General features: G+C 36.5%; 2 protein-coding genes and 1 long non-coding RNA gene across 3 annotated transcripts; all 3 read left to right on the top strand.

Annotated features, from left to right (window-relative positions):
• Positions 1-2,167: 2,167 nt before the first annotated feature.
• LOC131330570 (uncharacterized) lies at positions 2,168-14,092 on the top strand. The gene is made up of 5 exons (XM_058364193.1): positions 2,168-2,239; positions 6,923-6,979; positions 7,087-7,188; positions 7,307-7,369; positions 13,623-14,092. The coding sequence occupies exons 1-5, from the start codon at positions 2,172-2,174 to the stop codon at positions 13,684-13,686; spliced, it is 354 nt and encodes a 117-aa protein (XP_058220176.1). The 5' UTR covers positions 2,168-2,171; the 3' UTR covers positions 13,687-14,092.
• Positions 10,071-12,912, top strand: LOC131330571 (uncharacterized). Its single transcript, XR_009201146.1, has 2 exons — positions 10,071-10,843; positions 12,677-12,912. It is a non-coding gene; the product is annotated as an uncharacterized LOC131330571 (long non-coding RNA).
• Positions 14,093-17,090: 2,998 nt separating the features above from the next.
• On the top strand, positions 17,091-17,743 carry LOC131330569 (uncharacterized). Its single transcript, XM_058364192.1, has one exon. The coding sequence runs from the start codon at positions 17,228-17,230 to the stop codon at positions 17,495-17,497; it is 270 nt and encodes an 89-aa protein (XP_058220175.1). The 5' UTR covers positions 17,091-17,227; the 3' UTR covers positions 17,498-17,743.
• The last annotated feature ends 5,546 nt before the right edge of the window (positions 17,744-23,289 follow it).

Below are 23,289 nucleotides of genomic sequence, written 5' to 3'. Positions count from 1 at the left end.
AATATCCGATAAGTCCGGAGTTGAATCCGCAGAGACAGTGATGTGTGCTGACTAAAAATTCGGGTTGTTATAATTTGAATGGGCTCTTAGGTAGCCACCCCTTGTCGTTTTGATTGAGATTAAATTAAAACCTAAAAATTGATTGTACTTTTAAAATAATTAAAAGAAAGGTACGGTCATAGGATTCATAGCACTCGCAACCAGTCCGAATTAACCTGCTCTGTTTGGAGTTCTTAAAAACGTTTAATTTTAGATTGATAAAAATACCCCGCAATATGCGAGACCCTACGGTCGCCGTATACCCATGCGCAGCGGAGAATGAGTTTTGGACCCCCATTCTTCCGTTCACATGGGCTCCGACAATGCCTGGGTTCGTCCACGGGAAGCATTTTTCAATCTAAAATCGTTTTCTTTATTATTTGAAATTAAGAGCAGTGCCTGAACTGGCCGCAATGTGTTAATCATCCCGCGACCCTACCTGAACGACTACTCACTGATCATTATGCATAAAATAAAAGAAACCCTAACTTGAAATATGCTACTATTGTGCGTGATGAAAAATAAACAGAAAATCTACTTTAAACAAGAACCAACAAATTTTTTTTATTAAAAACAAAAATTAAAACTAGTTATCGGAGTGCGAGTAATTGAACAAGACATCAAAAACTTAAAAGGAAGAAAGAATACTAAACAATATTGCCGCAGCCCTATTCTTCGTTTCGTCTGTGCTTTTCTTTATTCTTCCAAAAGCTGCTGACGACCTCTTCACTAGTAGGTCAGGCCCCGTTCCAGAACGACAAATAAGTACTTATTTTTTAAGAAGGCAATTTCAAGCTCGAAAATTATGTGCTTACGCAAATAATTTTCCTATCACTATGGATCTTGTTTGATAGATCTCATTGAGATCTTTAATACGGTGCAAAAAAAATTAAAAAATTATTTTTCATTTATGTTATTTTTTAATTTGAAAATGTGAAATAAGTACTTATTTTTTAAGAAGGTGTTCTGGAACAGGGCCTAATTGTATATATAGGGATTGAATACTTTAACTACACAAAGGCCCTTTGACTTTGTCTAATATTAAATTAATCATTTAAAATTTCAATGCACTTCACCCTTCGATTCCAAACTTCTTTAAAATCTTCTTTTTATCCAAAATCTTAGACAACGGGCTCGAACAACCTATAAACAACAAAAGAACAAAATAAAAATCAATTAATCAAAATAAATAACTAACAAATGTAGTTTGGAGGGTCAAAATATGTATATTTTGGCACTTATCACGAACCCGAGCCAAATCCGAGCAGAACTCGAGCTTGACTAGTATCTTAACGAACCCAACCGAGTCGAACCCGAGCCTTGAAAAATTTTAACGAACCGAACTCGAGCCAAGTTGTTTAGGCTCGAATCGAACTCGAGCCGAACCCGAGCCGAACTCGTACCTTAACGATCCGAGCCGAACTTAACAGGGTTCGGCTTGATTCGGTTCGTTTACAGCCCTAACTGCTCTCATCTCTCTCTCTATATATACAATCCCGTTCCCATCTCTCAAAAAAGATCTCAATATCCCCCAAGCTAGCTAGCAGGAGAGAGGAATCGTGAGAAATCAGCAAAAAAGAGATTGAAAAAGATTTGGTCCGAACAATTTTTATTTAAATTATTCGATAAAATACAAATAAAAATTTAATCAAATCAAACTTTTCCCATTTCTACGGGAGGGGCGGATGAAGAGAGTTTTTGTTTTAAGAAGTCACACGGGAGGGGCAGATGAAGGAAGTTTTTGTTTTTTTATGAAGAAATAAAAAACATTACACTTCCCCATATACAATTCCACTATATACAATTCCAACTTTTAAACATTACACTTCCATTCCCACGGAGATAACCCTCCTCCCACCTCCAGCTCTCTCATCTCTCTCTCCCCCTCTCTCTACATATACAATCACATTCCCATCTCTCAAAAAAAATCTCAATATCCCCCCAGCTAGCAGGGGAGAGGAAGTATTAATCTGGGTGTTTTCCCTTTTAAAAAACAAAGCTGGGAGTTGCCCCACGCCATTCCTCTTCCTCCTCCTCCTCTATTAACATCCATTACATACATACACATCTATCTTTCTGTCTACCTATCTATACACTCCAAAGTCCAAATGGCTCAAATGGATGAGGGAGCTATGGGAAGGCAATTGGATCTGATTTGCGGATTGGGTGAGCAAGAGAGTTCTTTGAAGCCGCCACTTAGGTTCTTCCTCATCCCCTGCTTTCATGTCTACAAGAATATATATAAATACATACTGTGTGTGTATTGGCATGCATTTTTCACGGTTCGAATTCGATCGGTTTTGTTCGGATCAAAAAAAAAATCGGTTTTGTTCGGATCAAAAAAAAAATTTCGGTTTTGTTCGGATCAAAAAAAAAAATCGGCTTTGTTGTTTCCTCCTCATCCCCTGCTTTCATGTCTACCTTCCATGTCTACAAGAACATACATACTGTGTGTGTATTGATTTGCATGCATTTTTCACGGTTCGAATTCGGTTTTGTTGTTTCTTCATCCCCTGCTTTCATGTACATACACATACATATATACATAGTGTTTGTATGGGCATGCATTTCTCACAGTTCGAAGTCGATTTTGTTGTTTTAATTTAATATTAATATTAATTTAGTGGGTTTATTTATAAAGGATGTAATATACACGGTACGAGACATAAGAGCATTCCCATTGTAATAAGCAAAATGGTGTGATTATACAAACTTAACAACAATACTAAAAAACACTTCACATTGTTAGAAACAAAATTACAAATCTTTTAGCAAATAACCAAATTCCAGTCATTCCATAACCAAATCTAACAATTTTTACCAATAACCAAAACTCAATAACCAAACTCAAAACTCAATAACTCAAAAACACCCCACATTGGAATTGTCTCATAGAGACGAATAATTTGGTGTGTTCAGGTGCGTGATTAGAATTCGTTTGCGATAGGACAAATGTGCATTATGTATTGTGTATTATGGATTTTTTTTGGTTAGGGATGTAAAATAGCCAATGTGGAGGTAGAGGTTGTTAAATTTGATTATGGATTAAATGGATAATCAAATGCTGACGTGACACATTTTGATTATTGATTTTGATTATTACCATTGCGGATGCTGGGTGAAAGAGACTTTGGCTCCTCTCCAATTCGTCCTATTAATAAAGCGACACATGGCAACTATAAAATATAATGGCCAAGATTATTAATGGTCACATAATCTTTGTTATCCAATGAAACACTGAATAATTTCACTTCCCCTTCATTATTCCAGACCCCATTGATCACCTATCCTACCCTCCATTCTCGTCCAACCCTCCACTAGCCATCACCACTACTTTCCGCCTCTTCCGACCCTTTTCCTCTCCTCCGACGAATCCATCGCTAATGCCCATTACCCCTTCCCCGCAATAGCTCATTGGGGGCTCTTAAAATCTTTAATCATCACAATTAACAAAAACCAGTTAGTGGCTATGTTTCCTAGAGGCAAAATTGTGATACCTTCATCCCAAAATATTTATCCGGTCAGTAAAATGATATCTTAAAAATAATACTATTTTTGCAAGAAAAATTTCTGTTTTTTTCAACAATTTACATATATCAATGAGTTCTTTTGATTTGTTTAGAAAGTTCGAATTATTATTATTTTTAAGTTGTTATTCTGCAGACCAGACAAACATTTAGGAATGAAGAGAGTACAGATGAAGCAGTAGTTGAAATGGCTGATGCATAAAAAAAATTGTGAGGGGTAAATAATTATGTGTGCTCAGCCTCATATCCTTGAAATAGGTTATATTCAATATTATATTCTTTGTCATTAGAAGATTAAAATTGGAGCATCCTCCAAACTGGAACCCATTTGACTGGGTCTCATTGTTTTACTCCTAAATATTAGAGTATACTGTTATATACTCCTATACGGAAGGATATTTCCTATTTCTTCTAGTAGTTGGTTGCATATATTGCATATATATCTATCACCTACGAGTCGGCTAAGATTAGGGGTGCAATCGAGCCGAGCCGAGCCGAGTTTCGGCATGTTCGGGCTCGGCTCGCCTCAAAAACAATGAGCTCGAGCTCGGCTCGAGCTCGTGACGAGCTGCAGAACTCGAGCTCGAGCTCGGCTCGATAGGTATTTACGGAGCTCGAGCTCGGCTCGTTCGGCTCGTTTATGAAACAAATATATATAAATATATATATAAATAAATATAAATATGTAAATATATATATATATAAATATATATATAAATATATTATATAATCGAGCTCGCGAGCCAATTCGAGCCGAGTTTCGACTAGCTCGAGCTCGGCTCGTTTATGAAACGAGCCCAGGACTCGAGCTCGAGCTCGGCTCGTTTTTGTCTTGAACCGAGCCGAGCCGAGCCGTTATCGAGCCGAGCTCCGAGCCGCTCGCGAGCGGCTCGGATCGTTTGCAGCCCTGGCTAAGATACAACCTATTATCAGACTCTTCCTCTTTAAAACACAACAGTGCTAGAAATCTGTCTTCCTTGAATTTATACAGATTTTGAGTGTCGGAAAACTATATGGTTTGTGAGTTCGATTCGCTGTACCGAAGAGAACTTGAAGGTCGTTTTTGTTTGTTTGCCATTTTAGTTTTGTTTTAATTTTGTTTTTCAATCATTACCCTACTTCTTTCTCCAATCATTACTTTCACATATCTCTCTATCTCTCTCCAATCATTACTTATCTTCAATCATTACTCTATTTCTCTCTTCACCCACTACCAAAACTAAACTAAACTAAACTCTCAACCAAACCAAACACAAGTACAGTATTTTGAGAAAAGAACGTCATCCAACCCCATGCAAAAGGAGGTGTATCTTTCCTTAGAAGGGTGTCATCACGTGTCTCGATCACCTCACAGACTATCTCATCTTTTCTCTAATAGTATCTATTTGCCTTATTTGGTTGTTATTAGGGATCTGATTTTGGCACTTCACTTTTAGTCAATAGCACTCCATTTTTTATTTTGTAATCTCACATAATTAGCATACAAAGTGGAGTGCTAAAATCAATTTTCTTGTCATTATTCTTGTTTAAGCATTTAATTTATCTACCAGAAATATCCTAATCATAGTAATTTTTATGATGTTTATGCGCCTGAAAATGTTTATTATTCTTTTTTTTTTCTGGGTTCTGATTACAGTTTGGTTTGTGGACATATTATGGAGGGGTGTGAGGGAGACATAGAATAGGCGGGACCCACCTACATTTCTTAGCTCTCCACGTGGACTTGGAGTCCTACAGTGGAGAGATTATTCCATGCCTCCGGAGTATGGCCATGTGGTACCCCAGAGCTTTCTGCACCACACATTTCAGTGGTCCACATATATTTGTGTGGTACAAAGAGCCCCTGGGGCGCCACATGACTATGCCCTTGGGGCATAGTATAATTTTTCCCTACAGTGAGCCGCATCTTCCAGCGAGCCAAAACGTTGGCTCACCAACTTTTGCCTCGACGCTTTAGCCATTTTGCTCCTCCCCATACAGTGCAATCGTTATGTGGGTCCTACTTTTGAAGTCTCTCACAATCTGAACTGCTTAATAATTTTAAAATAATAGTTTAAGTGATTTTGTAAAAAATCAGCTTAATTCAATAATTATAATTAATTAATTCAATCATCAAATTGTTATTTTAGAAAATTCAGGATCCTAAATACTAAACGGAGTTGGAAAAAAAAGTTACTGTATTCAATTATGTGCCTGATAAACTCTTGATCTAATCTGAACTGCTTAATAATTTTAAAATAATAGTTCAAGTGATTTTGTAAAAAATCAGCTTAATTCAATCATCAAATTGTTATTTTAGAAAATTCAGGATCCTAAATACTAAACAGAGTTGGAAAAAAAAGTTACTGTATTCAATTATGTGCCCGATAAACTCTTAATCTGAGCCGTGGATTTATTAGGCCTTATTGAGAAGATAACTTAGAAAAAAGTTTATCTTGATCGGATATCGCTACGTATCAAAACAGTTCATATTCTTTCTGTTTTAATAACTATCGATGTTCAATCACAATAATTTTTTTTATTGAATGTTCTTTTCAATAAGACCTACAATATGTGGAGTTCAGATCAAATGTATATGGAGCACAAAATTGTATAATTCTTTTCATACTTCATTTAGTATCTAGGGTCCTGAAGTCTGAATCAACCATTGGATGATAGGATTTGCTTAACTACAATTATCAGATTGATATGAGTTTTTACGTGTTTGCTCAAATTATTATTTTGAAATTATTGAACGGATTGGATCACTTATGTGGAACCCCAAAAGTAGGGCTCACACAACCATTGCACCGTATAAGGTGAGGAGCAAAAGGGTTGAAGCGTTGAGGCAAGAGTTGGTGCCTCAGTCGGCGACCTATACGACGACGTTTTGGCTCGCTGGAAGATGCAGCGAGAATTACTCGCTGCAGGGACCCAAAATCTTATTTGCTTTGGGGAATTGGGTTGTGTACCTAGCATTTGTAATCTTGTTTAGTTTTTCTGAAAATAACTTCTGATGGACTAAAATAATCCATTTAGATTATTTATGGTGAAATAACATCGAAATTTTGAATAAAAATGAAAAATTTTGTCTATTTGATTTATTTTTGTGTTTATTTAAAAATTTTGGTTTCACATTGTAATTTTTTACTCTTTAAATTCCTCTCGTTGTGGAGAAATAATAATCCAAAAAAAATTAATGAAAAACTAAAAAATGAGAAAAAAATTTGAATAAGGACAAAAAAGAATCCAAATGAATTATTTGGCCAAAATTGGCCTAATACCACTGTTGTAACAAACTGTGGAATTCTATATTTTTGCAACCTAAATTTGATGTGTGGTTATTTATTTATTTATTTTCTCAAATTCGTTGTCAGATCTGGGATAGACCCAAGAGTGGCCATCTTTGCTAGTGCAGCACTACCAGTGAATAGGTGTGTATATTTTTTTAGTTTTTTCTTTGAAAATACATCTTGATAAACTAATACAACTGTAGTATAACAAACTACCAAATTTATGTTTTTGCAAAATATATTTGTAGGCCTTCGGAGGGGTCCGAGAACAGCATCGAGGTACCAAGGCAGCATCAAACCGGATGCGGATGCAAGCACCCGTGCAAATGCAACCCATGCCACTGTAATGGGTCTGTCCCTGTCTCTCTCAACCCAAATACGACCTTTTTATGGTCACTTATTTTCCCCATAAGAAATATACCGATGTGTTATTCTTGGTTATTTATTTTTTCTCAAATTTGTTGGCAGGTTTGCGATAGACCCAAACGCAGTGCCTCTCGTTGCTAGTGTTGCACCACCGGTACTGATGATGTACGTATCTTGTTTAATTAGTTTTTTTTCTTAAATAACCACGGTAGTATAATCACTACAACAAAATACATAATTCCCGACTAAAATTCCCGACTAAAAAATATTTAGTCAGAAAATATAAGCCAATCACCAACAAAACAATTTTTAGTCGGGAAAATATAAAACATTTGCCGACTAAATTATTTTTTGTCGGCCAAAACATAATTTTAGTCGGCAATTGATAGAAATAATTCCGACTAAACTAAATTTAGTCGGTAATTTATTTTTTTGCCGACTAAATTTCAATTTAGTCGGGAAATATCAATTTTTTCGAATTTAATAAAATAAAAAATTAATTCCGACTAAACTAAATTTTGTCGGTAATGGCTTTTTTTGCTGATTAAATTTAAATTTAGTCGGTAAATATCATTTTTTGAATTAATAAAATAGAAAATTAATTCCGACTAAACTGAATTTTGTCGGTGATGGATTTTTTTGCCGACTAAATTTAAACTTTGTCGGTAAATATCATTTTTTCGAATTTAATAAAATAAAAAATAAATTCCGACTAAACTAAATTTTGTCGGTAATGGCTTTTTTGCAGACTAAATATAAATTTAGTCGGTAAATATCGTTTTTTCGAATTTAATAAAATAGAAACGAAATTACATTTTCCGACCAAATATATTTTAGTCGGGTAATATCATATAATCCGAATTAAAAAATCAAATACATTTCCCAACTAATAAATTTAGTCATGGAATATCAACTTTTTCCCATTTTTAAAAAATTTCAAAGAAAGGAAATATTTGTTCCAACAACAATGATCACGATGCAACCTTTCCGATCACAACTGCTCATTTTTTTTCCCTTCTTAATCGTAAGATTCTTGAAAATTTTTGGCTCGATCAGGCCAAGGAAGCCCCTTTATTGGCATAGAAATTCTTAAATGTAAAAAATTTTGTTGTCCAATTAAGTGTTTATCCATATGCGGTTAACTTCATTCTTGGTACGAATGTTTAAATTTGTATTACGTCAAAGATAGACGATTTCGATCATGAAAAAATACCTCAGGCGGGGATCAGTTAGTTCACTATAACACTTAAACGTCTCCGAACGCATTAAATGTCTTTCGATAATGTGGTCGCCAATACCAAATGATCTCCGATTTTGTGACAATGCTATAATAAGACGTCAAATCCTAACGATTCAGATCGATCATTATAAAAAATCACTTGGCAATTACCTTAACTATATATATGTTTGATGTATTTGATAGTTAACTAATTCTTATGTTGTACTTGTTATTATAGTAGCCACAAGATCGCGAGACAACCTTGACGATCAAGATCGTTGATTTTCTTGCACTTGTTGAATTATTCATTCTCGTAAATTTGAGGCTTGATCAGGTTTAGAAAACCCCTTTATCGAGACATGAACTCATGAGAAAAATAGTAGTTTTCATTCCATCAATCGCCTAATGAAAATCGATCAACTCTAATCTTGGTAAGAATAATCTAACCCATAATAGATTAAAGATGGATGGTTCTGATCGCGCAAAAAGACTTAAAGTGGGGCTCCATTGGTGTGATATAAGACTTGTGATATAAGACTTAATATTTTTGGACATAGTAAAAGTCTTCCGATCATGTGGTTGCTTATATTGAATGATCTTCAATTTTGGTGACCATGCTATAATTGGTTAGACTTGGAATTCTAACGATTTAGATCGAGTATTATAAAAACATTCATAGTGATAAAGTTCAGAGTTTGTATGCAATGGTGGCGCAATTAGAGCCCACTAAATATTTTCCCATAAATCCTCAAAAACAATTGTCGACTAATAGTCGGGGAAAAAGAATTTTTTTTTGCGCCAATTCAAAATTTCAGGAAAATAATGGCGGGGCATTTTCGTAAACCCCGACTAATTACTTAGTCGGTAATTTCTTTTCTATTTATGAGGAAACAGAAATTTCTTTTCTTTTGGTTCGTTCCTCTCTCAACTCCTCCCGCCTCCTTCCTCTGAATCGTTAACTCTCCTCCTCCACCCCTACGGAATCAAGCGCTCTCTCTCTCTCTCTCTCTCTTTCTCTCTCTCTCTCTCTCAACTCCTCGAGGCCTTGCTGAACAGGGCTTCTTCGACAATTTCGAGTCGATCGGGTTTTACAAATCCTCAGTGGCTCAATTCCTCAACCCAATCACCCTCTCTCCTCCGACTCTACATCTCCAGCCGTGGTAGAGCCGCTCTCTCGCTCCTCCAACTCTATGAGGTATCTCTCTCTCTCGATTTTATATGTGGATCTAAGCCCTAGGATTGCTTGAAATCGTGAGGGGTATGCGCTACTAAATTAGGGCTTTTACTCAGTGATAATGTCATCTTGTTTTCCTTTTTGATTAGGGCTTTTACTCAGTGATATGTATATGTCCATTATCAAGCTCATGACTGTTATATATGGCCCCTGTTCTAAAAATCAGTGTAGGCAACCCACTAGTCGTCGGCGCGGACGGAGCTAAGATGTATATAGCGGGAAGGCCGAAACTTAGAACTTGAATTCCATTATTGTTACGAGTCCATTATTGTTGTTGAATCAATGTGTCTCAAGACGAGATGCGTGGTTTTTTCTGTGCTTGAAGTATTTGTTGGCTCCTTTTCTTAAACCAATACAAGTTGATTCAACACACGAGTCATGGTAAACATTAGTAATATTGTTATGGTAAATGGGGTGCCAAAGTTGGCTGGCCTTCTCATTTTTTGGTACAGAAATTTGTGTTCGTGTCCTGGTTTGTAAGAGAAGTCTGAATCCGCAATTGGTTGTATTTGGGTTTCTTTATAAAAAAATTTCATGTAACCGGTAGCTAAGGTCGTTAACTTGTGAAATGTTTATCGTACTCCTTTAAAAATATGATTTCATATTGGGAGGCGATTTCCATCAGTTTATATGAAGTCCTCATCAAGAAAAGGGGTGCCAAAGTTGGCTGCCCTTTGTTACTAAAAAAATTAATGAAGCCAAAGGGAAAAGGTATTTTAGGATCTAACTGTAAACTTTTCCCTAGCTACTCGATTTCATAAGATGAATCCTATGGTGGAATAGTGTTAAAAGTTTCGACAGATGATGACAATTGATCAAAATTTTGTTTCGGCATATTGTTCCGGTTAGCTAGAAAAAGGAAATATTTCAGAAACATTTTGGAACCACTGTGAAAAGGAAATATTTCAGAAACATTTTAGAATGCTGCATGTTGCTTTGGCTATTTGTCACAGAGAAATACTATCTTGCTGATTTTTTTTATAACTTAGTGTTTGGATCAACCTTATCCGCAATTCGACTAATTATACTGGACTTTGCCTTGACATAAAATAGCCTCTAATGGATGACTTACCAGTTCTCTAACAAAGGCGACACGAGGAGGAGCGGGAGGAGGAGAAGAGTCGGCGGGAGGAAGAGCAAAAGCAACGTGAGGAGGGACAAAGGAGACATGCGAGGAGGAACAAAGGTAAATATCTGTTGGCCCTTTTAATCGGGAAAAAATAGAAACTCATAATATGTTGTATGACATTTATTATCGATAAAGCAATTCTTTTGTATGTCATCGATAAAAAAATACTCCCATTGTTTAGTTACAAAAGAGAACTTAAAAAAGTACGTGTTTGTCAAGGAAAATCAAACTTTCTTTTGATAAATAAAAGAACTCATTGACTTGTAGTAATCAGCAGAAAAAAGTTCGAATTTTTCTTGACTCATTGTATTATTTTTAAGTTTTTGTTTTGCCAACCAGACATTTTTTTTGGAATGGAAGCAGCACTCATTTATTGGTGCAATTTTCTGTACGCGTAATGTGATTGAACCAGCTTTAAGCAAAGGGCTACAAGTACAAAACATAACTTGAAGCTGGAAATTAACGTTTTCTTGATGTCTTTTCTACTTGTTACCAATTCATGGGTAAAGAAGTCATGTCTTTTTTGCGTAACTTTGTTGATAGCCTCCTGGATTCTATCTCCTGATGATGGTGACACCTCTATGCATCCACCATTTTGCACTGCTTTCTAGTTAGACATAGGCTAAATAGCCACCTTGGTTCTTAATTTATGTGTTCTGTTCAACTGCTTTAGACTAGCATGGGAGAATTAGCTACCTTGGCAGATTGGTTCTTTAGCCTTGATGCATCCTCTCATAATATGCTCCATCCGTATCTTCCATGTATGAATTCTCTCTAGAAGAGTTGTTTCCAATTTCCAGTTGGGATGGTGCCGCTAGATGCTCTCTGTTGATCAATGGCAAGTACACCTAGTAGAACCCTCCGAATAAAGTCCGTGATTTTTCCCGTAAGTACGTCTGTATCTGATAAGCAGTTCCAACCAGAGAGATACTATCCTTGGAGTTACGATACCATAGGCACCATCCCCTGGGTAAATTTGTGGCAGAGAAGAATAGCTTAGAGATGACTTCAGGATTGTTTGAAAGATGTTGACAAATGTGCAACTAGGAGTTTTGATGTTCCTCAGTACAGTATGTGGGAAACTCCCATGAACTTTGCCCAGATTCTCGTAAAAAAAGGCATGTTTAAGTGCAACAATGATGAAATGGCTGGCTGTTTTCTGGGCAGAATTGATCTATGTTTTGGCTCGTTTTGTTGGTTGTTTTCTGACCATAAGCAAACTAATTTCTAGGCAAGTTAAGTTGTAGTATCTGTTTTCTAGGCAATATTGAACTCTGTTTTGGTAGTTTTGGTGCCTATTTTTAGGGTCTCAGTATTCGGGGCAATGATGATGAAATGGCAATTTGTTTTGAGTGTTTTTTCGAGCATAAGTTGTATCCTCGACCCTTTTAATGGCTATGATGATACTATAAGATTTTTGAAGGCAAGACACTGGTCTTGGCGGGACAACTTATGACGATCAATGGGTTAATCATCATTTGGCAACATAAGTTGTAGCCAAGTGGTGCATTGTGTGCTGATGAAACAAATATCTGAGCCAAATATTTATATGCAAAGAGTTAAGTTTCGTTCTCATAAAAATGTGTTTTTTTTTTGTTAATTAAGGAAATTCATTTTAAAAATTCGTCTTTCTAATAGAAAATAACCCTGTCATTTAAATTTTATAGGACCTGGAACAGACACTGATTTTATACGTGGATCCTTCATTGTCATACTCCTGATGCTTAGATTTGCTTCTCTCTTCATTCTTATACCCATGCTAGAAAAATGTTGTTGTATGGTGCATGTATCAATATCATGGTGTTAGGTTTCTTTTTTTCTCTTGAAGCACTCTTTTCAAGTTTGTATCAATATTATGGGTCTTATTATTGGGTTTTGTTCTTTCCACAGATATTGGAGTATCTGGCATCTCGTTAAAGACTATATATGAAGAAGTTGGATTTTTGTTGTAGATTCTACTGTAATCTAGTTTTTTCGCTGTTGAACTTTCGTATTATTTTACGCTCTAAGGCTTGGATATGATATGTTTGATGCTACGTACACTTTTTGTGATAGGATTTTTCGTTATTTTGTACTCTGCGAATTCGGATACCGTTTGTTAAGTATTTGGTGAACACCCTTTATTTTATGGAAGTTATGAATGAATTTCTTGAATTTCATAACTTGATTACAGTAGATTGGTGAATAGATGTTGTTCAATTTAATTTATTGTGGATCACTAAAAAAAAAAAAGAAGCTAAGCAAATTTTAGAATTAGTTTTAAAATTTGTAATATTATATTTGTCGACTAAATAATTAGTCGGGAATTTACCAAACATTTTCCGACTAAATAATTAGTCGGGAATTTACTAAACATTTTCCGACTAAATAATTAGTCGGTAATTTATTAAATATTTTCCGACTAAATAATTAGTTGGGAATTTACTAAACATTTGCCGACTAAATAATTAGTCGGTAATTTATTAAATATTTTCCGACTAATTATTTAGTCGGGAATTTACTAAACATTTGCCGACTAAATAATTAGTCGGGAAAACCTAACATATGCCGACTAAAATTTTTTTAGTCGGTAATTACCTTTGCCGACCGTAATTACCCGACTAAAGTGCCGACCAAATTTTTTAGTCGGAAAAAACTTTTGCTGACTAAATTTGGGACTTTTGCCGACTAAACTATTAGTCGGGAATGTTGTAATTTCTTGTAGTGAATTGTGTAATTTCTAATTGGTGGTCCTTAGAGGGGGCACTATTTTGCAAGCCCTGTAAAATGTTGTCGACTGATACCACTTTAGTATAATAGATTTTGAAATTTATATTTTTGCAAAATACAATTGTAGGCCCTCAGAGGGGTCCAAGAAGAGCATCAAAGCAAAGAGGGAGGGCATCCATCCAAAACTCTAGAAGAGCTAGCATCGAAGCAGAGAGGAAGGGCATCCATCCAAAACTCGTAATGGCTGTGGATGAATGCCAACCATGCCAATGTTGAGCGATCATGGATATCCTGCAGCCAGCAAAAATAAGAAAGAACTAATATTTGTTCTGCTTGTGTTTCTCTTTGTGTTTTGTGATGGAGTCTATTTAATTAGTATAAGAAAGGACGAATGTCATGCCCGTTTAGTTGTACTCATAGAGAATAAGTTATGATTTATCACAGGAAAGAGTAATGGCTCTTGTAATGATTTTCATTTGAGGTTTCGGAAGTTGAGAATTCAGTTGGTAGTTATGTGAGCAGATTGCATACATTGAAATAGTTATAGAAGTTGATTACATGTACTGAAAGGATTTGTTGTTGCAGTTGCTCTGGTGCAAAGTATATAGCCTTATATTTACAGGTTCAAAAGATTTGCCATTGTTATAAAGTTTATGCAGGTTAGACAATGTTGGTCGAGTACTTCACATTGCCTGCCTACATCGAAAGGGTAAAAGTGCTAATCTCTTCAGAATATTTGCCAAGCTTTCCATGCAAGTTTACTCGGGAAAGTTCTATTTTTCTCATCATTAATTAGTTTTGGATTCTCAAATTAACGATAATGTGCCTTCCTTACTGTTCTCCTCGTATATTTATTTATTTATTTTTGGTTAACGGGATGTCCGAGCTAATTTGTACATACCTCAACTGATTCCAAAACTCTAAAGTTAACAACTGAGCAGTGGCCCCAAGGTTTAATCAAACTATTTGGCTTCTGTGGAACTTTAACATGCAATCTAATTAATGGAGAATAATCACTTATTAATTGTTTTCTCATGCCTACTTGATAAAAATGACAACGGGATGAATTGAGGACGAATTTGACCATTCCCGCCTCCAATCCCCGAACTTCATATCACCCGCCGTCCTAGACCCTTTCCCCGAATGGGGAACCACCTCTGCCCCTAACGTAGATCAGGGATCCCCGCCTCGATCCAAAACTTACCTTATAACCTTTTGAAGTGTCATTCAGTCCCACTGAAAAGTCAAAGTACAAAATTTGTGGGTGTAAAATCTTTATTTACGGAGCTTCAATAAATAAAAATTACGGAGGTCAATTTCAGCCGTCCAAAAGTATTTTTGACGATTCAAATTAAAGACAAATTATTAACGGCAGAAGATATTTATAATCGGTCAAAGATCAAAAACATATCTCAACCGTTAATTGCCGAAATAAAAGGGTGAGATTGTGCAGAGATGTTTGATAACAGTAATAGATGAATGTGATTTGTAAGGAGATAAAATTAGGATTGGGATGAGATTAGATAGGATTATTAATATCATGTTTATTTGAGATAGGATTAGATGATGGGATTTGATTGATAGAAGAAATTGATAATAAGAAGTGATTGGTAATGAGAAGGGGTTAAGATTGGATTACGAATACCAAGTCCCAAGGGATATTGCTAATACCTCCTATGAGCCAGATTGTTCATCCCATGGGACTGCCAATCCGGACCAATTTTGAAAACCAAACAAAGTATTACTAATACCATCACCTTAGCAATCCAATCCCAACCTCCAATCCGTTTATCAAACGGGGCCTAAATGCATTGATGCACATGTGTAGGAGGTTAGCCCGGGTTAGTCCGGTTGTGTTGGCGGGCTTGCTCCTTACACAAATGATAAGGATACAATTCTTGGGACCAAGTCTCAAGAAAAAAAAATTCTTGGGAATCCTCTAATTTCGGCATCAATGGTTCACCTTTAACCGGACCGGAAAAAAAATTAGTCAAGCGGATGAGCTGGCCCAAACACTTTGACCGTGAAAAAAAATATGGAGGTAATTAGAAAGATGAGGTGATAGATTTCTAAATCCATGATGCATATGACGAGGTTAGAAGGAAGAGGTGGTCCAGGTGGACACCCTATTTCTTTTTCTTTCTTTTTTTGAATTCAGCTATGTTGATTGTTGACCAACTTAATATTGGTCACTTCTAATTTGGGGTGACAAATTGAATCCAGATCCGTTAACAAATTCATACCTATCAACTAAAAAATAGACTCAATCCAACCCATTTATTAGTTGGGTAAAAATGGGTCCAAATCCAACTAACCTATTATTAGTTGGGTTTTAATTGGGCATCAATTGAATTTTTTTTTTTTGGAAATTTTCTAATTCCGACATGAATGGTTTACCTTTAACCAGACCGGAGAGGGAATTAGTCAAGCGGGTGAACTGGGCCAAACACTCTGACCGTGAAAAAAAACAAATGGAGGTAATTAGAAAGATGAGGTGATAGATTTCTAAATCCATGATTTATATGGACCCGAGGCTCTGCTGCCCCGAGGGGCACAGCAGCCCCTACCCACACACAGCCGCCCCTACCCATACGACTAAAACGCAACGTTTTAGTTTAAAAAAAATATTTACCATCAATTTGCAATCCTATGGAATAGAAACGTGATTATGAAAGCTTTAGAGATAAAATTTGACTATGTCTCTTCAGAATAATATGATCAAAATAATAAGATCTTCACATCCGTTCAAAAGGATTAAAAATTGGAGCACTTAATTTTTTAACCATATTTTTTAATATATAAATAGCCTCAAAGAATTAAATGCTCAAATTTTCACTCCGTTTAAATCAATACAAAGATCTTGTTATTCTTATCATAGTATTCTAAAGGGTCATAATTAATTTTTATTTATAGGGCTCTCATTATCACATTTCTGCTCCAAAGGGTCCTAAATAAAGAATATATACTTAATATGAGAGCCCTAGAGATAAAAATAAATTACGACCCTTAAGAATAATATGATAAGAATAACAAGATCTTTGTACCGATTCAAATGGAGTGAAAACTTGAGCACTTAATTTTTTGAGACTGTTTATATATTAAAAAATATGATTAAAAAATTAAGTGATCTAATTTTTAATCCGTTTGAACAGATGTAAAGATTTTATTATTCTGATCATATTATTCTAAAGAGACATAATCAAATTTTGTCTCTAAAACTCTCATAATCACATTTCTGCTCCATAATATTGCAAATTGATGGTAAAATTTTTTTTTTTTACCAAAACGTTGCCGTTTTAGTCGTGGGTAAGGGCTGCTGTGCCCCTTGGGGCAGCAGAGCCCCGGGTCCCACCCTGCACACTTGGGCCTCGAATGGATTTGTTTAAAGTTAAAATGGAAAGAGAAACCATGTGCCAGCTATATATTCCTTGTAGCAATTGAAAATCCATCTCTGTCCTCGTCTAATTAATCTCAACCATAGGGAACCCCATGGACAAAATAGTCAATTCCATGAAATAACCATTGGCTTCCAAAACCATTGTAAAAGGCCACCACGCCTCCTGTTTTGCCCACAAACCAAGTGCTTAATCAAAAACAACAATATCAATCTCCTCTTTCTCTTCATACTTTCACCTATATATATACACACCACTCCACCCCCATTCCCAAACCAATCTTTCATCAAAACCAATCAAAAACCATTTCTCGTTTGCAGCAGTCGAAATCAAGAAGATGGGTTTAGCGAGCAGAGCGTGGATTGTGGCCGCCAGCGTTGGGCTGGTGGAGGCCTTGAAGGACCAGGGGTTCTGCAGGTGGAACTACACCATAAGATCGATGCACCACCATGCCAAGGCCAACCTCAGGTGCCTTCCTCGGGTGAATAACAAGCTTTCTTCTCCGTCGTCCGCGGTGGTCTCGAGCAAGTTGAGGGAACAAAAGGCCAGGCAATCGGAGGAATCGCTGAGGAAAGTCATGTACTTGAGCTGCTGGGGTCCCAATTGATCCAAGTTTGGCTTCTAGAGGCTTAAATTTAGTCGACTCCGATAAAAGTTTGTTTGAGTCGTGTTATGAACTTATGATGAGTTCATGAAATACGAGTCAATATCGATCACAAGCTAGGGCATTCAGAGAACTTGAGAGTAAGTTAGAAAGTGATCAGAAGAGAACTGGTGGAGTAATTTATACATATGCTGTAAATGTGCACTTTCTTGACAATATCAACTACTCCGTAGTATTATATTTGATCAAGCAGCCTTTGCATCTTTTATTTGTGACTTGTTTTTCAGCTTATGTTGTCAATAATTGTAGAGTCTGAACAAGTTGATGCTCATAACAAATTATCTCGTTGTTTGTGGAAGTGAGATTGGTCTTTTTACTACCCAAAAACTATAATTGTTGGATTGTATCATAGATTTTGAAGTCTGGACCTACTAATTATAAAGTGAAATAGTAAAGTGTTCTAAAGATAGAGTTAAACAATCAATTTTGCTATGGGTATACTTTTGTACCGAAGATGTACAACGCTGAGGTGAAAGGGGAGGCCACACCCAAAATTTTCAACGATGCTGCTAGTGCAGCAGCTGCTGTACAGCAGCCCCGCACAGACCCTTTTTGTGCCCGTCTCGGGTCCCGCAAAGATGATCGGAGCCGCTCATTTTGTTCAAAATACTTCGTTTAGGGTCTCTGCAAAAAAACAACTCAATCCGATATTGGGAAGAGTATTTACGAATCATCCAACTTTGCTTCAAAATTAGGCTCCGATCATTTTTGCGGGACTCGAGACGGGCACAAAAGGGGTCTGTGCGGGGCTGCTGTACCAATAGCATTTCTGCAAAATTTTCCAGAAATGCTAAAGGTATAGCAGCGGCTGCACAACAGCGGCGCACAGATCAGTTTCACGCCCGTCTTGGGTCCTGTAAAGATGTTCAAAATGAGCGGCTCCAAGAACAAAATGAGCGACTCCGATCATCTTTACGGGATCCGAAACGGCTGCGAAACTGGTCTGTGCGCGGCTGCACAGTAGCCGCTGCCGTACCTGCAGCAGCGTCCAAAATTTTCAAGGCAAATGCTAGCAAGCGCTGTATAATGCTCCATATGTGGGCCCCTTTCGGCAGATTTTTGCTTCTTTCCAATGCAATGTCCAGCACTTTTAGAAAACAATTGGCGGGTCCTTTTTGCTACTTTCGGGCACCATTTCCCCTCTACCTTTTCACAGTTTTCACCGCTATTTACCCTCCATCTTTTCACAGTGCAAATCAACTCACTCTCTTCTAAACTTGTTTCTTCTTGTGTCCTAAGAACTCTTGATTAAGCTTGAGGTGCACGTGCTTGGAAAACTCTTGATTAACCCCTCCAATATGGATCCTTTTCCACTCATTTGGTCATTTCCCCACCATTTCCTTTTTACTTAGAAACCTAGAAGATTAGTGGGTTCCGTTCGGTTGTGAATCTCCAGCGAGGGTTCCGTCATAGTCAGTAACGACTTTCGACGAGGATTTTTTGGATGAACTAGTTTAGGCATTTGAGGGCTAAGACGGTCGCTCAGGTTCAGAGTTCAGATTTGTAGATTCGGTAATGGTTCTCTGCTTCTCCAAGATCGATCAATTTTTTGTTTGATTAGGTAATGGTCTCTTCTTGATTTGCTTGCATTTGCGTACATATTTGTCTCTGTTTTTTTTTAATCTTTTTTTCTAGATGAATGGGTGGTTGATCGATTTGGTGCTATATCTGGTGCAACCTTGGTAGTATCGATTTCTTGATTTTGATTTTTGGTGGTTTCGATTATTGTTGTGTATGTATATACTTGTGTATATATGTGTTTCCTCTTAAAAAGAAAAAACAAAGTGTAACGGCAAATCACCAAGTATATGTGTTTCCACTTAAAAAAAAGGTATAATGTATACACCTGTGTATACCTTTTTTGACAAGTTTATATCTCTATTTGTAAGATAATGGATGGACAATTGTTTTCTTTTGATTTAAATGAGGTACCAATGGATGAAGATTCAACATTTGTTGAATGTGGAGAAAAAAGTGATTCAGGGAGAAAGGGGAGAAATGAATTTGATTCTTTCATTGGGCAATGTTTTCTTAGTGAAGAAGAAGCATTCATTTTCTATAAAAAAAAAAAATTATGCATTTAGGGAAAAGACCGCTCTCTTAAGAAGAATGGAGAACTTATAAGACGTGACTTTTGTTGCCAATGTGAAGGAAAAGCACCCTTGAAACTTGTGGATCCATTCAAGCAACAGCGAAATAGGCAATCGGGGAAATGTGAACACAAAGCTCGAATCTGTATCACTTTGGGAAAATCTTTTGAAATTTTTCCTCAAGAGTTGTAGATCACCACGTGTGTTAAAGAACACAATCACGAGTTGTTAGCACCTTTACAAGTTCAATTTCTTTCAACTTATCGAACAATTACTTACTAAGATGGATGAAGATCATATCGTAATGTTAAAAGAAGGAGGTCTTGCAGTTAGACAAATAATGAGTGTTATGGAACTTGAGAAGAACATCGATCATGGATTTTTTTCATTTATTGAGAAAGATGTTCGACATCTTTTTACTAGAATCTGAAAGAAGGATGAAGTCAATGATGCAGCACATATTCTACGATACTATGAATTGTCTAAAGAAGAAGATTGCAAGTTTTGGTATGCTTTCATACTAGATGAACAAAGAAAGCTGAAGCATATTTTTTGGTCATCAGCCCATTGTTTTGATTGGTACCAAAGGTTTGGGGATGTTGTTGTGTTTGACACCAAAAATTAACACACATCAAATACCGTTTGGTATTTTCGTGAGAGTCAATAATCATGGAAAGACGGTATTATTTGGATGCGCACTTCTTCAAACGAGACTACGAGTGCTTTTCAATAGTTGTTCAAGGTAATTAGTAAGACCATATATATTTTCCTCTTGTCAAATGTAATTTAATTTGACATTCTAACTTATTTCATTGTGATTTATAGACTTTTTTTACTTTAATGAAGAAACAATTGAAGACAATCCTAATTGATCAAGATCCATGGATGAATGAAGCGATTGCAAAAGAATTTCCTGGTACAAAGCATAGCTTTTGTATATGGCACATTACAAGTACATTTAGTGGTTGGTTCACGGCTATTCTTTGTGACCAATATCAAACGTGGTGTGCTGATTTTTATGAGTTGTATCACTTAGAAACACCTCAAGAGTTTGAGGATCACGGGACCCAAGTCATTGCCAAGTATAATTTGCATTCCAACAAGCATGTCATGGGTTTGTATGAGATTAAAACACTTTTGGGTGCCAGCTTACCTACGGGATTATTTCTTTGGAGGGATGACTACTATAGGAAGGTCGGAGATCATCAATGCTTTCATAAAGCGGTTCACTATCTCTCATACAAATTTGGAGAAATTTGTTAAACAAGTTAGTAACCCTTAAATCTTAAATTAGATCTTTTTTTATTACTCTCATGGTACTTCATCTATTAGCTTGGTCAAACACGTAGGTTGATCTTGGTATTGAAGATATCCAACAAAAGGAATTGCATGACACCATGTTACAAATGTACAGAGGTTCTTCTTTAAGAACTGTGTCATCATTGGAGGAGCAAGTCCGTGAAGTTCTTACACCATTTTGCTTTAAAGAAATTCAAGAGGAGTTTGGAAGAGCAACTTTATATTCGTTGCTACATGGTGATGGGCATGAATTTGTTGTAAAATGTCACAAGAATGTGGATAGCAAAAAGCACAAAGTATTTTGGGATGGTGAGACAGCTACATGTGGTTGCAAGCACTTCAAGTTTTGGGGAATTCTTTGTCGACACATCTTAAGTGTATTTCTTCATTAGGATTGCTACCAAATTCCATCCATGTATTTACCATCACGTTGGTGTCGTGATACATTCCAAAGTGAGGAAGGGTCTCAAACGTCAGATGAAATTTTAGTTCTTATTTGCAAATTTCTAGCTAAAAAATAATGGGCTTACGAAAATAAATTTTTAATTTTTTTCCATCATTTAAAAGATCTCAATTTCAAACAAGATCCATAATGTATATTTTTAATTAGATTTTAGAAAGCCTATTATTTTTGAGCTAGAAAATTACAAATAATTACTTATTTGAAAATAAGTACGTATTGGACGTTCTGGAATGGGCCCTGATAATTTAGTGGTCTTGTGCTCAGAATCCACATGATGTGTGGTAGCCTCGTAGGAAAAGTGGTTGGAGCATCATATATTACTTATGCCCCAAGAGCACCGAATAATTTAGTGAGTTAGTCCATAGGGAATTTAGAAGCTATTCACAACCCTGAACCCATAAACCATTCACAATGAGACTCAAATTCTGATTTCAGACAAGGAAGGTCCATGAGTTACCAACTAGGTTGGGCCTCGAATGGATTTTTTTAAAGTTAAAATGGAAAACCATGTGCCAGCTATATGCCTTGTAACAATTGAAAAACCATATATGTCTTCATCTAATTAATCTTAACCGTAGGGAACTGCATGGACAAAATAGTCATTCCATGAAAAAAACCATTTGCTTCCAAACCATTGTAAAAAAGGCCACCCCGCCTCCTGTTTTGCCCACAAACTAAGTGCTTAATCATTACCACCACCAACAATCAATCTCCTCTTTCTTTGCATACTTTCACCTATATATACCCCTCCACTCCCATTAATACCCAAATCAATCTTTTCATCAAAATCAATCACAGATACACTTGAAAAACCATTTCTCGTTTGCAGCACACGAAATCAAGAAGATGGGTTCAGTGAGCAGAGCGTGGATTGTGGCAACCAGCGTTGGACTGGTGGAGGCTTTAAAGGACCAAGGGTTCTGCAGGTGGAACTACACCATAAGATTGATACACCACCACGCCAAGGCCAACCTCAGGTCCGTTCCTCGGGCGAATAACAAGCTTTCTTCTCCGTCGTCCGCGGTAGTCTCGAGCAAGTTGAGGGAACAGAAGGCCAGGCAATCGGAGGAGTCGCTGAGGAAAGTCATGTACTTGAGCTGCTGGGGTCCCAATTGATCCAAATTTGGTTTCTAGAGGCATAAATTTAGTCAGACTCCGATAAAAGTTTGTTTGAGTCATGTTATGAACTTATGATAAGTCCATGAAATACGATCGAGTCAGTATCGATCACAAGCTAGGGCATTCAAAGGACTTGAGAGTACGTTAGAAAGTGATCAGAAGAGAACTGGTGGAGGAATTCACATATGCTGTAAATGTGCACTTTCTTGATATATATCAACTACTAGTATCATATGATTCATATTCGATCAAGCAGTCTTTGCATCTTTTTTTGTGACTTGTTTTTTAGCTTATGTTCATATTTTGGGTCATTCGGGTTTTGAATTTGTGGCGGAGAAAAACAAACAAAATGGGAAGAAATATACAAAACGAAATACAGAATATATACGTGGAGGGGTGCAGTTTGCTAATCGATTAGATCAGGAAATGAACATACGAGTGTAGATAACTAAATAGATAAATAAAACCAATTTTGTTGCCACAAACTATTGATAGATGAATAAATAAATTTTTATGATTAATCCATGAGAAATATAAGATCTTTTTTTGAACTGATCAAGAAATATAAGATCTAACCAAGCAATCATAAAGTCTTTTCGTCACAAATTCCCAACAGTCAGAATTGAAGATCATGTTTGATTGGTTGGGCTGTTTGGTGAAGAAAAATTTAATACTAGCGCAGAAGGAGTATCTCAAATTCTCAATCACTAATACTAATAAGATGAGTATCCGTGATTAGGAAATGGGAAAAGACAGGAATAAGG

The sequence above is a fragment of the Rhododendron vialii genome, chromosome 6a (assembly GCF_030253575.1).
Source record: "Rhododendron vialii isolate Sample 1 chromosome 6a, ASM3025357v1".
Classification (NCBI taxonomy): Eukaryota; Viridiplantae; Streptophyta; class Magnoliopsida; order Ericales; family Ericaceae; genus Rhododendron; species Rhododendron vialii.
This window is presented reverse-complemented; position numbering and strand designations above follow the sequence as displayed.

Excerpts from the sequence above, each read along its gene's own strand:
- LOC131330569 (XM_058364192.1), top strand. The coding sequence starts at position 17,228 with ATGGGTTTAGCGAGCAGAGCGTGGATTGTGGCCGCCAGCGTTGGGCTG.
- LOC131330570 (XM_058364193.1), top strand. The coding sequence starts at position 2,172 with ATGGGAAGGCAATTGGATCTGATTTGCGGATTGGGTGAGCAAGAGAGT. Across the intron at positions 2,240-6,922 it reads TCTTTGAAGCCGCCACTTAG|ATCTGGGATAGACCCAAGAG; the intron begins GTTCTTCCTCAT and ends ATTCGTTGTCAG. Across the intron at positions 6,980-7,086 it reads GCAGCACTACCAGTGAATAG|GCCTTCGGAGGGGTCCGAGA; the intron begins GTGTGTATATTT and ends ATATATTTGTAG.